The sequence below is a fragment of the Zootermopsis nevadensis genome, unplaced genomic scaffold (assembly GCF_977971745.1).
Source record: "Zootermopsis nevadensis isolate Lab colony 2312 unplaced genomic scaffold, Znev_1.0 Znev_ptg000018l, whole genome shotgun sequence".
NCBI lineage: Eukaryota > Metazoa > Arthropoda > Insecta > Blattodea > Termopsidae > Zootermopsis > Zootermopsis nevadensis.
Window position 1 is genome coordinate 228,614 of NW_028259150.1, and position 14,815 is coordinate 243,428.

The window sequence follows — 14,815 nt, forward strand, 5'->3', positions numbered from 1 at the left end:
GAATGTTTGGGCTGGGCCTATGTGAACAAACTGACAGGAGGCTGGAGAAAATTTCATAATCAGGAGTTTCATTATGATTCATATTTTGCACTCCAGAAAATGAGTTCTTGGTGGGAAGCGAACGTGGAAACAAGAGAAAGGAGAATAAAGAAAGTCAGATGAACGTATTCAATAAAAATCGAAGAACTCGATATCAAACTGAAATGAGACACACTCGGATAGATAATATTTATATTTCATAGGCATATTTGTTTTCGGTAAGAAATAAAAATAAACAATACAACAGACCTTCGCAAGTAACACTGTTATTTTGGACTACTACAACGTTCATTCATGAGGTACTGAATTCTGTCAATGGCATGAGACGTAACATTATATTAGTTCGTGACTGTACAGACCACATTCTTTTCATCAAGGCTGCAACTGAACTACAACTGCGCAAAAAAAGTCTTTGGCTTTGATGCAGCGAAAAATGTAGGGTTCATCTCGATACGTTTACTTTCACCTGCGATAAGCGAAATATTTATAACATCCTACTACGGCTGACCCCAGCTGCTCCGAATTTTTAAAGTTCGATCTGAAGAAAGAGCAGTGTTGGATCTATCAAAGATTACGTTCAAACAGAGAGCCAACTAGCGAGTGAAGGTACACGAAATAGTAATATGGAATATTTGTATCTAGAAACAAGTTATATAAAATTGTATAAATGTTGTCTGTATGGACTTTGACATATTCGAGGTGAAAATTGTCACACTTCTTCACATTCTATAATAGTATAATTTACTTAATTGATTTAAATTGTTCTTACAAATATGCTATTGTATTTAGTTGCAATTTTCTTGTGTATTAACGTCCTCCGTATTAATGCATTTTTATATTCTGCTTGTTTTACCTTTTATGTTTTTATTGTGTTCGTGTGACCATCTCTGTGCTGTATCTGTAATTGGCTTTCTGGTTGTTGATACAGCACACTAATAATAATAAAGAATTTAATTGAGTAAGATCTACATTAAACTTTACTTAAAGAATACGTTCTTTGGTGTTTTTCAGATTTTATTGGCTTTCAGATTACCTTATTGCAAATACAAGTATATTTTGCTGTAAGTTAACTGAGTTACAGATATATTATGCAGAATTGATATTCAGTTGTACACGATTTCGTTAAACACTAATCACATCGAAAATTGCCTCCCAAAAACGCTGTAAAACTTACTGATATCTATATCACTGCTCAACCAATTTTGGGTCATTTCTTGTCATGGGCATTAAAGTAAGTTTACTTTATAGATTTTGGGGTGATAAACACGGAAAAAGTGCTTAAATTAGCACATTGGCTCTTGTTTTCGAAAAAACTAGTTTATTATATTTATACAAGGTATTTTTTAGTTATATGGCAGTAAGATGTAGCTACGAACATACCTTTGTCAAACACGGCGCCTTTTTGCCTTTCGCTTATATTTAGCTACTGGAGCATCCCTTTTCACTATCAAACATCGGCTAACATGGCGGAACTCTATTTGTTTTTGTATCTTTGCTCCATCGCTGAGATGTCATGAAAAAAACGCTCGTGTTCGTCGCTGACGGCACCACAGTTTGACGGGAAGAAATCCAGGTGTGAGTGCAAGAAATTCATCTTCAATGACATGTTGTACCCCAGTTTTCCTTAAGAAGTCAGAAAGTTCACCTTCTGTTTGATAGAATTAATCACAGTCTTATTTCGAGTACGAAATGTTGTCACTTTCACAAAATGATCTAGAAGATTCCACTGTTGTAGCCTCGATGCCAAAAGCTCTGTCTTATTCTTTGGTAGTTCGAGATCCCTGATTAGGTCATTAAGCTCACTTTCTGTGATTTTATGTGGTTCAGAAGGATAGAGACTTGTACAAAATGGTGGATCCCTTGACGTAGACGGCTGCTGTACTTCTTCGTTTATATCAATCTCAACATGAACATTATCAGTGTCTTCATCAGAGTCTACAGAAAAACATTCGGGTAGTTCAGGAATAGGTAGTAGTTCACCGTGAGGGACAGGGCGAATTGCAGATGGTGTATTTGGGTACGTCACTGTCCACGTTTTATTCATTGTCACCCTTTTTCGAATAGGAGGCACAACACGGAAGTAACAGTCTGTGTTGAGATTTGTTGGCTCCCTCCATACCATGAGCACTGCGACAGGCACAGAACATCCCTTACGATTTACCCACGCGTTGAGTTTTCATGAACAGATAGTGCAGTATATGTGTGGAGCCCAGTTCTTGTTCTGATCGCTTACTCTACACCCAAAGTACAATTCGTAAGTCTTTTTTATGGCTTGAGTTAACGTACACTTTCTTGAAGCAAACGTGACATTTCCACATACGTAACAGAAGTTATCCGGACTATTGACAAATTATGGGGCATAACTAACTAACTAGGTGGCTTACCGAACCCGAAGGTTCATCACCGAATTAACCAAAGCCCTCCACCGGACCCTGTCCTGGGCCAACAAAATCCAGTTTCCTTCAACTCCTATCTCCCATAGATCCCGCCTGAGATTATCCTCCCATCTACGTCTAGGTCTCCCCAGCGGTCTCTTCCCCTCAGGCTTCCCAACCAGTACCCGGTGCACACCTCTTGTACCATCCATGTGCGCTATATGCCCAACCCATCTCATTCTTCTCGACTTAATCACCCTGACAATATTGGGGAAGGAGTACAGATTTTTAAGCTCATCATTATGCAGTTTCCTCCATGTCCCATCGTCTTCTCTCCTGTGCTCAAATATCCTCCTCATCACCCTATTCTCAAACACCTGCAATCTGTGTTCCTCCCTCTGAGTGAAAGACCATGTTTTGCAGCCATACAAAACAACAGGCAAAATTATTGTTTTGTATACTTTAATTTTCAGGTTCTTAGAAATCAGACGGGAATACAAAATATTTTGAACTGAGAAGTAGCAAGCATTTCCGGAATTCAGTCTCCTCCTAACTTCCTCATGAGTGTCATTTTTATTTGTTATTGTTGTTCCCAGATATTTGAACTTTGTGACTCTTTCAAAGGATTTATTAGCCACCTTAAGATAATTCTGCCCGCCTGTCTGCTGACGACGAGTTACCAACATGTACTTAGTTTTTTTCTGAATTTACTTCTAGCCCCAATTACGGGGCATACAAGACAAAAATACTGCGCAAGAAGTAGGAATCTCACAGAGAACCGTTAACTGAGAACAAATTACCCAATGCCTGGCCGGATTCGAGGAATACTGCAAGAGTTGAAGGTGCTTTTGAGGCGGCAACAACTTATCACATAATGCAGAGAGGGGTGACTGTTGCTGATCACGTTTTAAGATCGTAGTGGTACTATAACTGATAATAATGTATAGTAACTCGCCAATATAAGATTCCAATCGTAATTCGAAAACGGGAGCCAATCGACAAATTTTAATGTGATTTTCGTGTTCAGCAGTCTAAAATTAGTTAAGATCGGTCAGTTTCGTTTTCATAACATTTTACGTGTTGACCAGTGTATTTTATGTCGTTTGTACGATGAGCTGTTTTTGGTAAAATCGCTAGAATTTGATATAGGCTTTATTTAAAGTATAAGGAATATATGGGACCAGAAAGAAAACAAAATTACGCGCTCTTGACTTCTTTTAGAGTAATTTCCAATATCAGTCTTTGTCGAAGTCCGTAAAGTAACTTTTAACGTGAAACGCGTACTTACAGAGATAAATTATCAGCCTGTAGGCTTTCATTTCATGCACTTTAAGGAACGAACACACAGCACCTCGTGATTTAACGTTCCCGCGGTAGTGAAGATAACGTCAGGGAACTTGTAAATTTCACACTCTCTATTAATAACAGTATAAGCGTATGCTTCTATCTTTATTTTAATTTTATACCATATTGTACAAAATAATACCGTAAACACATCATGATAAACAACTGTGATTCTCTTATAGAAAATAAAGATATACTTTAAGAAAAGCTGACTTGACAGGCATGGAATGTTACGTTTGTCAAAAACACAATTGCTTGTCAAATAAAAATTGTTTTTATGAGATATTGTTTAATTCACTTTTACCTTTTTTATTCAGTTGCATAGAATTAGGTTTTGATGTCATAAAATCGTTACAAGAAAATTTATTCATCTACACAGTAATCACAGTAAGCATGTTCCATGCTTTCATTGGTGCCTTTAAAACTTCATTTAGCAAAATATACGACCATACAGAATTTTCTGTTCCATCTACGGAAAGCTGCTTTAGTTTTAAGTAAATATGAAGTTCTTTAGATTACTATATTCTATATATAGTTGTTTGGTACACAAAACATCAAGAACTGGCCTGATGTTAATGGTATTTGAAGGCGATCCCGAAACCTCACCATTGGATCCTGTCCCAATCCAGGTCACAACTTTACAAAGTGTTACAAACTTTTCCTTTAAAATTAATTTTAACATTTACTTCCATTTATTCCCAGGTTTACGAAGATGTCTCCCTTTGGATCTTCCAATTAAAATTGTGTATTGACTTCAAATAAAACATTTTACTTATATAAACGCCACTAAATAGCAGTCTTTTATTTGCATCACTGTTATTTTCTCAACATTAACATACTGTTTGGTAAATGTTATTGAGAAATAAGATATTTAATACAGTAAATTATAGAAGCGGAAATATTTAGGTTCAACAGGAATTTTAACCCTTCGAAGCCTAAGCTCGTCTAAATATTGCTTAATAATTCAGTCCGTACCGCAAAGGAAACGCCACACTTCACCATTACAAATATCATTTGGTTAATGATCTTTTAAGAAATGATCCCTATTTACAGTGAGAATAATGTGAAACCATAACATTTATTGATTGTTGAAGCGGCTGGAACACATAGTTACCATTGGTATCTAAAGGGTATACACGCTATGTGGTGTCAGTACCCGGTGCTTTGATGTAACCGTGAAACACTTCACTTTTCAATGCTTAATTTCTCATTCATAATAGTTTTATTGGAGCACGATCCTCTCATCTCATGTACAGTGTTTGGTTTTCTCTGCATTGTTTCGTCTGTCCTATCATTCGGTCTGCTTAAGTGCGCCGTCCTTTGCCAGCAGATAAATAGTTTGCACATAAAACAGTGTCAGTTAATTTATTAATTGCTGACAACTTTATGTTTTGATAAACTTAACACACGAAAGCCAGCCGGAACGGTGTGAACTGTTCGACACTTCCCTTGCGGTCTCTTGCATGTCCTTGTTTCTCGCACACAGCAATAAGTACATAATTTTGACATGATTATATCTTAAACACTTGTATTAAGGAACTTCGGCTGCGTTGTTCAGAAAACCAGATGCAGTTTGTAACGTTGGTATATGTGTCTCTGAATCAGAGGGTGAAGGTGTTGCTTCTTCGATAATTACCGTGGGAACTTCTTTGGCCTAAAACAAAAACCGATTTCATGGGCTTAATTACAAGTTGTAAAATATTTAGGACTAAACATTGATAATTTCATTATTAAGATTCTCTAAACTAAGGAAGTTCGATCAAACGGCAATGTGGTTGATATTATTTACAAGCCACTTTAAATTTCGGAACCGAGTAACCTAACCTAACTTTTGTGGCTTTTTTCAACCTCCCAAAGCAAATACCAGAAGAATATAATAAGGGCTTCCTTCCTAGTATTTCTCGTGTTATCATACACAAATCTCTCATTTCATCCAATGCGAAATAGTATTTGTAGTTGATGGGACGATGAGATGGGCGAGAAATATACCATACACGAAAAACATAATAAATGCATGCTATGTTTCAATACGAACATGAAGGGAAGGGAGTACCGTGGAGATCTGTAGATGAGAGTATATTATTAAAATGGATTTAATGAAATTATAAATGGAGCTGAGACAGGGCCTTATGCCATCCTTTTGTGTAAATTGTAATTTAATGAATGTGTCGATAATTCTTTAGTAAAATTTCCCAGTATCAAATTTTACTAAAATCATGTTTAGGTTTCTCGAGTTATTACATAATGCAGATGGACAGACGGACGGACAGAGAACCATGGCGAAGCTAATAAGCCCATTTTTACAACCTTTTAGCGATCACGCCTAAAATATATTCCTGGGCTCGATCACGATAGAATACATTTTCCATTTTATACCGAAATTAAAATGTCGCAGATCAAAGAGAGCGAGGTCTCGAATCTCAACGTATGCGAGGCCCGTGGCATCGATACGTACAAAAAGAACAGAGAGTTATTGTTCCTCCTAATAGTAGTATGGGTACTGAGTATTCCAGATCAAAGGTTTTAATAACCCTAGATACAGATAACATATTTACACTACTTGCGAGTCAATCAGTTTATAAAGGGCATCCAAATTTACGAATTTGTTATGCCTTTACACGAAATGCATGAAATTAAACAATGGGACGGCTGTGTCCATCTGTCTGTCCACGTCCTTCATTTCCTAAAATATTTGCTCTTTTCATAAGCTTTTGTCTCGCTTTCTCTATACTAAAATTTGTCGGGAGAATTCCCTTATCGGTCTAACAATTCCTTTTTATGAAGGTTGTACAAAAAGTTGGTACATGACATAAAACATACATAAATCAATGAGTATAAATTTCGTTTATTTTTTTTTTAATTATCGTACATGTAACAAATGTAACACGTTTTTATGTGTCTAAAACGGAATCGGGATTAAGCGAAAACCTGTCAGTATTGGAAACTTCCACAGGTTCAGAGAATAAGAAGTAAAACGCAGTGTAACATTATCTTTAATAAACTGACACGATGGACACATCAATAAATAAACAAGAATTAATGTGATGTAGTGTACTTCTTTTCTGTTCATATGATTTTTGCCCCGGATGGTATTTCCTAGTGTTCAGAAAGCATAGTCTTGCCACAAGTGGGAGAATCAAATCCAGACTTCTAAGATACGTGCGGGATATTTTAAACGTCAATGAGAACAAGAAAGCAAAGAGTGATGGAAAGAGAACATAAAACGGGGAAGAAGTAAGACAACAGAAAAATGAAATAAGAAAATTGTGAATATGTAGTATACATTACAGTAATAGTGTGTGGGTGTATACAGCTTGAATTTTTGACTTGCAGTTTTCATTACAAAAGAATAGCTTACGTGGGATATCTAGTGTGTAGTATTTTTACCTATAGGTAAATATATAGAGCTTAAAAATCTGTACTCCTCCCCCAATATTGTCAGGGTGATTTAGTCGAGAAGAATGAGATGGGCGGGTCATGTAGCGCGCATGGATGGGACAAGCGGTGTGCACCGGGTATTGGTTGGGAAGCCTGAGGGGAAGAGACCGCTGGGGAGACCTAGACGTAGATGGGAGGATAATCTCAGGCGGGATCTATGGGAGATAGGAGTTGAAGTAGACTGGATTTTGTCGGCCCAGGACAGGGTCCGGTGGAGGGCTTTGGTTAATTCGGTGATGAACCTTCGGGTTCGGTAAGTCATCTAATTAGTTAGTTATAGGTAAATATATATGTGAGACAGAAGACCGTCTGAAACTGAAGAAAAACATTTTTGTATATTTTAATTCCGTTGTAAGAAAGTTTTACTGTATATGATTCACATTTCATGGTATTGGTATTTCGTATTCATATAAAATGTATTAGTCTGGCTAACATTTTGAAAGAAGAAAAATAAAAGGTCTTTGTTGAGGCTTGCTCTCCCCGGGAGTGCCTCACTGGCTGAAGCTTGCGAACGATGCGTTTTATCTGATCGGCTCTTTTGTGTTCCAGTGTATGGAGAACCACTGAACCACATACGTAACAAAGAACACTTTGTTTTTTATATATATATTTATTTATTTTTCAAGTTGCTAATCGAGGTCCAGCCTTTCTTCTCATTCCTTATTTAGCTAGGCAGACACAAAAATTGTGATGGTGGCAGGCCCCTTGGCGTCTCACAGTACACACATTTGTTTAAAGTTCCCAACATCCAGTTTCCCTGACAGCAAAGTTCTGTTGCTTTGAAGAAATATTTTGATTTCTTCAATTTGTCATAGAGCTCTCTTTCGTTGCGTGGATTTGAAGGTTTATTTCTTTAGTGTCTTACACTTCAAACAAAAATGGATTTGTACATACTGTGAAATTCGTGATTTAATTTAACTTCTATAAATTTTGGAACCTTTTACCACGTTCTTGTGTGGGCAGAATTTCAATCAGATGAAGGAGTCTTCAAATTGTCATCTCAAACTTTGGAGTTATTCATCATTAACCAATTCAAATGCATGTACACATAGCTGAAAATTAAGGAAATTTTATGTTGGCAGTATGCCAATGTAATGTTTCCGGTGGCACAAATTAATGCATTTTAACAACCGGCCGATCGTGAGACTCTAATTTCCGGAATAGTAACTGAACCATAAACATGCGAAAAATTCCAAACACAACTGTACATCTGTGGCAGGGAAGACAACTAAGTTAGTAACTGAAAGTCTTAAGTAGAGGTTACCATTTCTGTTTCGTATAAGGAAGATTTATATTTCAAATATTGGCCCGGAGACTTGTCGTAACATGTTCTCTGTTTCATTTTCTTTAGTAAATATTCAATATGGTGTCTCACGATAGACCAAAACCTCTTTCGCCATGGGCGTTTTTAGTTCGTGGTCCATATCACAAATGTTTGACGTTAATTGTAGTAGTTTATCTGTCATCGTCAAGTAAACACAAAACAAACAAAACCTGGTCGTGGCGCAGCCATGAATTTCTTTTTATACAAGAAAATAAGTCGTCAGATAAAAGAAAATTTTTGGAAACGCTGAATTGCTACAGATCATTGAATATGTTAAGCTGAAAACCATGAGGTTGCATTTCCACTCATGCCAAAATTTAAGACTGCTATCTTCTGGGTTACTGCGCCATAACAGTCTGATGATGGAAGCACCTCTGAAACGTCGGTAAACTAATATTACACTATACCACTCTACAGCCCAGAAGACAGCCATCTTCATAATTGCCGCCGTGAGAACCTCAAATCTCATTGGCAAAATTATTTCGAATGTGACTGTTCACAAACACGTCTGTACACGCTTCATTTTCGAACTCCAGTCACATATTTAGTGGGTCAGTGACTAGAATAATGATTTGACGATAATTGAAAGCTATCTGCACGCCGGATCTGCCAAACTGCGTCTGATACTTGATGGCATGACGATTCCCACATAAGTGTTTTTAAATGTGAAGTGCCTATGTAGCATCAATTATGTAGTAAAGGGGCAGGTAGTTTATGACCTCTGCTTTAGATGTAGCTGAAAGTCAGCGTCACCTTCTGACCACTTTCACTACCGGAGAAAAATTCTCAGTATTTATTGGATGGGTGGTTACGAGAGAAGCAGAGCAGTGTTCTGCCACATATAGAACTCCAGTCCTCTGGTACATATGTGGTCAGAAAAATACACTTCGTCGAGAAAACAGTGACAGCTAAAGGTCACGTAAGTTTGTGGCAACAAAATGTGTTGCTTAAGTGTAGGAGCTTCACGAAAGTTCGGAACTTTTGCTGACAAATATCTCAGTTATTTTCTTGTATCCTGGCATGTTTTGTGATGAGTAAACTTAACTTCCAAGAATTACTCTAGGGATTTAAATCCTACAAATTTACTCCGTACCCTCTTTAACTTAGCGTAGTCTACTACGTAAATACCTGTTCAAATCAAGCGGGCATAGAAATTGTTAATACTGGTCTCAGTTATACCTCATTCCGAATAAATTCACCCCTTATTCCAAAAATATGAATACAACTCAGCGAATAAAATCTTTAGTTTTTAGTTCATTGATTCTCAACCTACTGTCCGCTGATATATTCTGTGCGGCCCGCGTACATGTTTGTAATATTTTATGGTCCAATACGATAATAACATATTTACAATATTAATTAAATGCTTAATATTAAGTGGATAGTTAATATAGATATCAAATTGACATATTTGTTTCAGAAATTAAATGAGTAATATACTTGCCTAGCTTGTGGATAAAATTTTATAGAGTCACCAGATGTTTTGGATTAACTGCCGTATATTCGCCACTCTATTGGTGAGAAAGTAGTTTCAAAATGTGGTTATTTTAAATTGTGACTTATGGATGAGTATGGAGGATAGTACTGCAACATAGTTACGACATTATATAAGCTTCCTTCTCGAGATTCTGATGAACATCGAACAGTTCAGTCGCCAAAATAACTAAGGTCAATCTTAACCCTCGAATGTGAAGCAGAAATTTTACTTTCAGAGGTACGATACCCAATAGACCTTTGAGCTTTTCTGATATTAGTCCAATATTCGCCTTAAGGAAATATATTAATCACATTAATAAAATCGAAAACCATAATAGTTGATGAAAGCCTCGCTAGCATAAGAGATGTAAATATTTATCTACGTACGAAACTGCAAATAGCTATGTGATAAAACAAAACTAAGCCTTTCCAATCCAGGTAAAACCCTTCTTATTGATATAACTTACATCGAGACCAGCGTGCTTGCAGCTGGCCTTCTTGGCGGTGTGCAGGACCCAGAGGATGTAGAAGACCATGATGAGAGCCGGCACTATGAGACCAGCGAGGACCACGTTCTGCTTTACGAAAGCGTGGTGCAGCCCCAGAAGGCAAGCTATGACAACCAGACTTACAGCGACGTACCGACCAGTCCGTCGACGTTCCTCCTGCAACAGTGGATTACATCGTGTTCACAGTTTCTGTTTACATTTATGCATCTGTGGCGATAATTTCAGCCAAGCCACGATGTCCTGACAGACGATGGGAGTTCTCATCCATGTACAATTAGACAAACTGGACTGGCCGTGAGTGGACTTGCATATTTTGTGTTGCAGCTATACACCACCATTTTTTGTGCCGCGATACATACATAAAACACACAGTATAAGAAATACCAAGAAGTACTTTGCAGTGCTTAATAGAACTGCTCAGACATTTTCTGTAGGAATACACCAAAGGAAATCGTACTAATGGGGGACCGCCACCGAGAAATGAAGTAAGACAATTTTTCCCGATGAATCATTCACACCTTGCTGACCAACAGTATTGTGGTTGTGAAATGGTGCATAACAAACCTCCCGGAAAATATAACCAATGAAGAAGAATAAGAAGTTTTGCTGCGGATATTTCAATGACAATAACAATCTCGTATCACTTAATTTAGAGACTACAACTGCCATAAAAATTAACAAAAAATAAACTACAAATCTTGAAATGACATTCAGGGCCAATTTAATTAAAGTAACCATTTTGTTGTAAAGTGATTATGAAGGACATTCAATCACATAGTGATTTTACTCTATTGGCTTCCAGGTCTTTATATAATAAGAATGGCAAACTAATGAAATTTTCCACGTAATAAATCAAACTTCAACAGACGGTGGAACGTACGAACAAAGTATTTGAGCACCACTTTTACTGTTTATTGTCAGGTACTCTTCGCAGCGCCAATACTTATAGAAGTGGAGGAATCGAAAACAACCTTAATGAGGTCAGCCAGTCTCTGGCGTGTTAAACACCACTCAACTACGATGCAAACACAATTTATTGCCCTGTAATAAAACTATAACGGTCGTCTCAGAAGCAAGTAGCCCATATAAAATCGCTGTCTCCATGGCAACCTAGGTAACAAATTTGCGCTTGTGTGGCCATAGCAACTACTAAAAGGTACAGATGTGCTAGAGTGGCGAAAGTTTGTCATTCAGAAGATTGGGTCTAAGACGCATACAAATGATCTGGATACAAGGTCTGACTTGAGCGCCTCGCACCGGAAATTTCAAATCTGAAGCACATGAAAGAAGTTCTGTGTTTCTTTTAATTGCTTTAGGCGATAGGTCTATGATGCTAGGCCCATGAATAGTTTGAGGTTTTTACTGACATTTTGGCTGACTTTAACACTGCTGTAATTGCAAAGTAATGTGTTTCCAGTTGACATCAGTCATCAACAGTTAAGCTCAAATCAGGACATTCGTATGTAAAAATATCCCTTAGATCTTTATACTGCAATGACATGCGGATGTCCGTGGTTTTGAATAACCTACTGCTAATAAAAGCCTTTGATTTATGATACCATTACATTTCTTGCTTCTGAGAAATTCTTTAGATGAGACAGACGTTTAAACATGGTGAACGTATAACACCTTACTGTATCATGACTTAAACAACGTTGACAAAACGCGCAGTGTCTTATAAATAGATGGGTCGTCTATTCACATTTTAAGTATGTAAAAATATTTTAATACCGTAATCGCCAAAAGAATATGTACTAAAAACTGTGTATAAATAAAATGTCTGTTTCATAGAAACTACAGCTTTTGTTTGGAATACGTGCATATTTGAACAAATTTGTTTTTAAATATTTTATCCAAATATTACATCTTCGTGATTTATGTTGCCTAATGTGGACTAAAATTACGTCGGATTAATGCGTTTTAGAACGGACTCGAGTATTTTATGAAAATGCTTTAACCGATAACGGAATTGTTAAATCTCGCAGCAAATTATTTCTAATCTGAGGAGTGTATCAAATTGAATGCTCCTCAATAACCAAGAATACTGAGGTGATATTTTATCGATTATCTTCGACTGTCTAAAAGGTGGTATATTACTGGTCTAAACTGGAGATATCCACCACAGAAACTAGGGGTTCAACATACTTTCCTTATTTTGTAAGTATCACCGTGGGCGTGTATTAGTCAGGCCCTGCATAAAATTCCTCTTTTATAACCTGTGAAACAATTGACGAAATGTTCATGAAACTAGGTAGAAATGTTATTATGATACAGACAAATTTTCCATTGGTAATTACAGTGGTGCGAACTTGTAAGATGGGAGATACTGTTTTATCGCCTGATATGTTGTACTAGAATCCTGAAATTTTGGTAATAACAGATCCTCGAAAATTTTGCAACATTTTAATGTATCTTTTCTTATTAGAATGCTTAATAACATGGCGGCGGCTGCAGGGAATCGATATTTAGATATCAGTTTGATGGCTGTAACTAACGAACACTTGAAACTAGTTTCGCGAAATTTCATATGACAGATAATAAGCATAATCAATAATGTTTCATGTAAATTTTCTTATGTGTTAAATATGAAAATCAACACGATGATGAAATGTTTAAGTTATCTACATTATTAAATTTACTCTGCTGTGAAAATTAGTCTTTGCCAGAGTAAGAAGGAATTAGTTCTAAAAGTTCAAAAAATGAAAAACAATTTTCAAAAAGTTCTCAAAACAGGTTTATTGATTTAATACAAAAAAGTGTATTAATATGATTAAGCTTCAACATATAGAACTTAAGGCTGAGAAGTAATAGTTTTGCTTTATTACGTCTAATATGAAATGCAGGCTGTGAAGTATCAATAATACTTCCCTTGTAATTATTGGACTTACATCCATTTATTCCCTGGCAACTGCGGATTATACACACTAATAGGTAGCTAAATACTTATAAATTATATTGACCTTGTTCCTACTAACATTGCCATATTAGACTGAAGTATTTCTTCTCAACATCTTGTTACAAGAGATTGGCAAAAGAATTTTCCCGTCAATCTTACTTTATTTGTGTCTTAATTTCTTACACTAACCCGCTCTAAGCACAATTTAACCAAGTATTTCAATTAAATTAATTTCCTTCCTTTTCAAAGATTTGTTTGCCGATCCAAAAGCATGATTACATTTGTATTTTGTTTTCGAAAGTTTTTAACAAATTTTACAGTATTTATCAGAATAGCCCATTCTTTTCAGTAAATGCCAAAAAGGCTATTTTGGAAACTGAATTTAAAGTGTTTGTACAAATTTAAATTTGTTTCATAACACAGTGGTAAGAAAGTAAGAAAATGGTCTTACGCTAATTCGGTAGTACAATTTTTAAAAATGTGGGTATAATTTTTACGTACAGGATGAAGAGAGAAAAATTCATGGTATTCAGAAAATGTCTATGTAACTTCACACACTTGTTGAACAATATACAGGTTTACATAGACTTCTATTACTCGAAGTAACCCAGATTTTTTTTATAATCTTTCAATCCCTTAAGTTATAGTAGAAGAACGAATTATCGTCTGAATTTGAGATTAAGGCAAATTTATGTTACATTAAAAGGCCTTTACATGTCGATAATATTTTATAGATTTTAGCTGTAAAAATATTGCTCCCCATCGCGCATTGGCATTTATCTCTGTGACTTACCGATGGTGAAAGAGACGGATCAGCTGGTATTAGTGCCTCTGTCATATCTTCAGATGTGTTCTAGACGTTTTTGATAATTATTGGAGTCCTGTATTGTTGTCATAATTCAAGCCTCTCTCAATTAATTAATTTGATTTATTATAAGTACAAAAATATTAATTAAATGACAGATTTTCCAGAGGTTAAATATCGTATTTTCTTTATAAAAGTATCAGAGCACTTATATGTTCAACGTATGAAAAAATTAGGTGAACATATTTCAGAACTTGATGCCAGTCTTTTGTCACTGAATTAGTTTTATTGCTAACACCTTAACAATTCCATTAAATGGTAGAAGGTAAATGATAAAAAACAACACTGACGACACTATAATCCGTGAACATTAGTTCGACAATAACTGGTTGCAGCAGCAGTATTACTAAAAGAACGATCTCATCCTCCATGATCAACTGCATGTTCGAAACTGATGGCTCTCTGTATTGGATCTGCATTGATACCAAGACAGGAGTCAAGTGAAGAAGCTGTCATGAACAAGCTGCTGCCAAAAGCCAGCTGAAGTTAACTTGCTAATGTATACAAAGGAAGCAGACTAGATAAAAATAAACCTCTCTTATATGATTT

The 14,815-nt window shown here is 36.2% G+C and overlaps 2 protein-coding genes across 4 annotated transcripts in view; one reads left to right on the forward strand and one right to left on the reverse strand.

The window, feature by feature from the left end:
* fu (STKc_STK36 domain-containing protein fused) overlaps positions 1-14,815 on the forward strand; it is a 129,190-nt gene that overhangs the window by 79,690 nt on the left and 34,685 nt on the right. The window lies entirely within an intron of this gene.
* Positions 3,851-14,778, reverse strand: LOC110827471 (uncharacterized). The gene is made up of 3 exons (XM_022059187.2): positions 14,195-14,778; positions 10,464-10,661; positions 3,851-5,412 (listed from the first exon to the last, which is right to left on the reverse strand). Exons 1-3 carry the CDS (start codon positions 14,237-14,239, stop codon positions 5,290-5,292), a joined length of 366 nt encoding a protein of 121 aa, XP_021914879.1. The 5' UTR covers positions 14,240-14,778; the 3' UTR covers positions 3,851-5,289.

Bases quoted from the DNA above. Each gene is read 5' to 3' on its own strand.
- LOC110827471 (XM_022059187.2), bottom strand. From the start codon at position 14,239: ATGACAGAGGCACTAATACCAGCTGATCCGTCTCTTTCACCATCG. The intron at 10,662-14,194 runs GTAAGTCACAGA...CCACTGTTGCAG, and splicing joins ATCCGTCTCTTTCACCATCG to GAGGAACGTCGACGGACTGG. The intron at 5,413-10,463 runs GTAAGTTATATC...TTTTTGTTTTAG, and splicing joins GCAAGCACGCTGGTCTCGAT to GCCAAAGAAGTTCCCACGGT.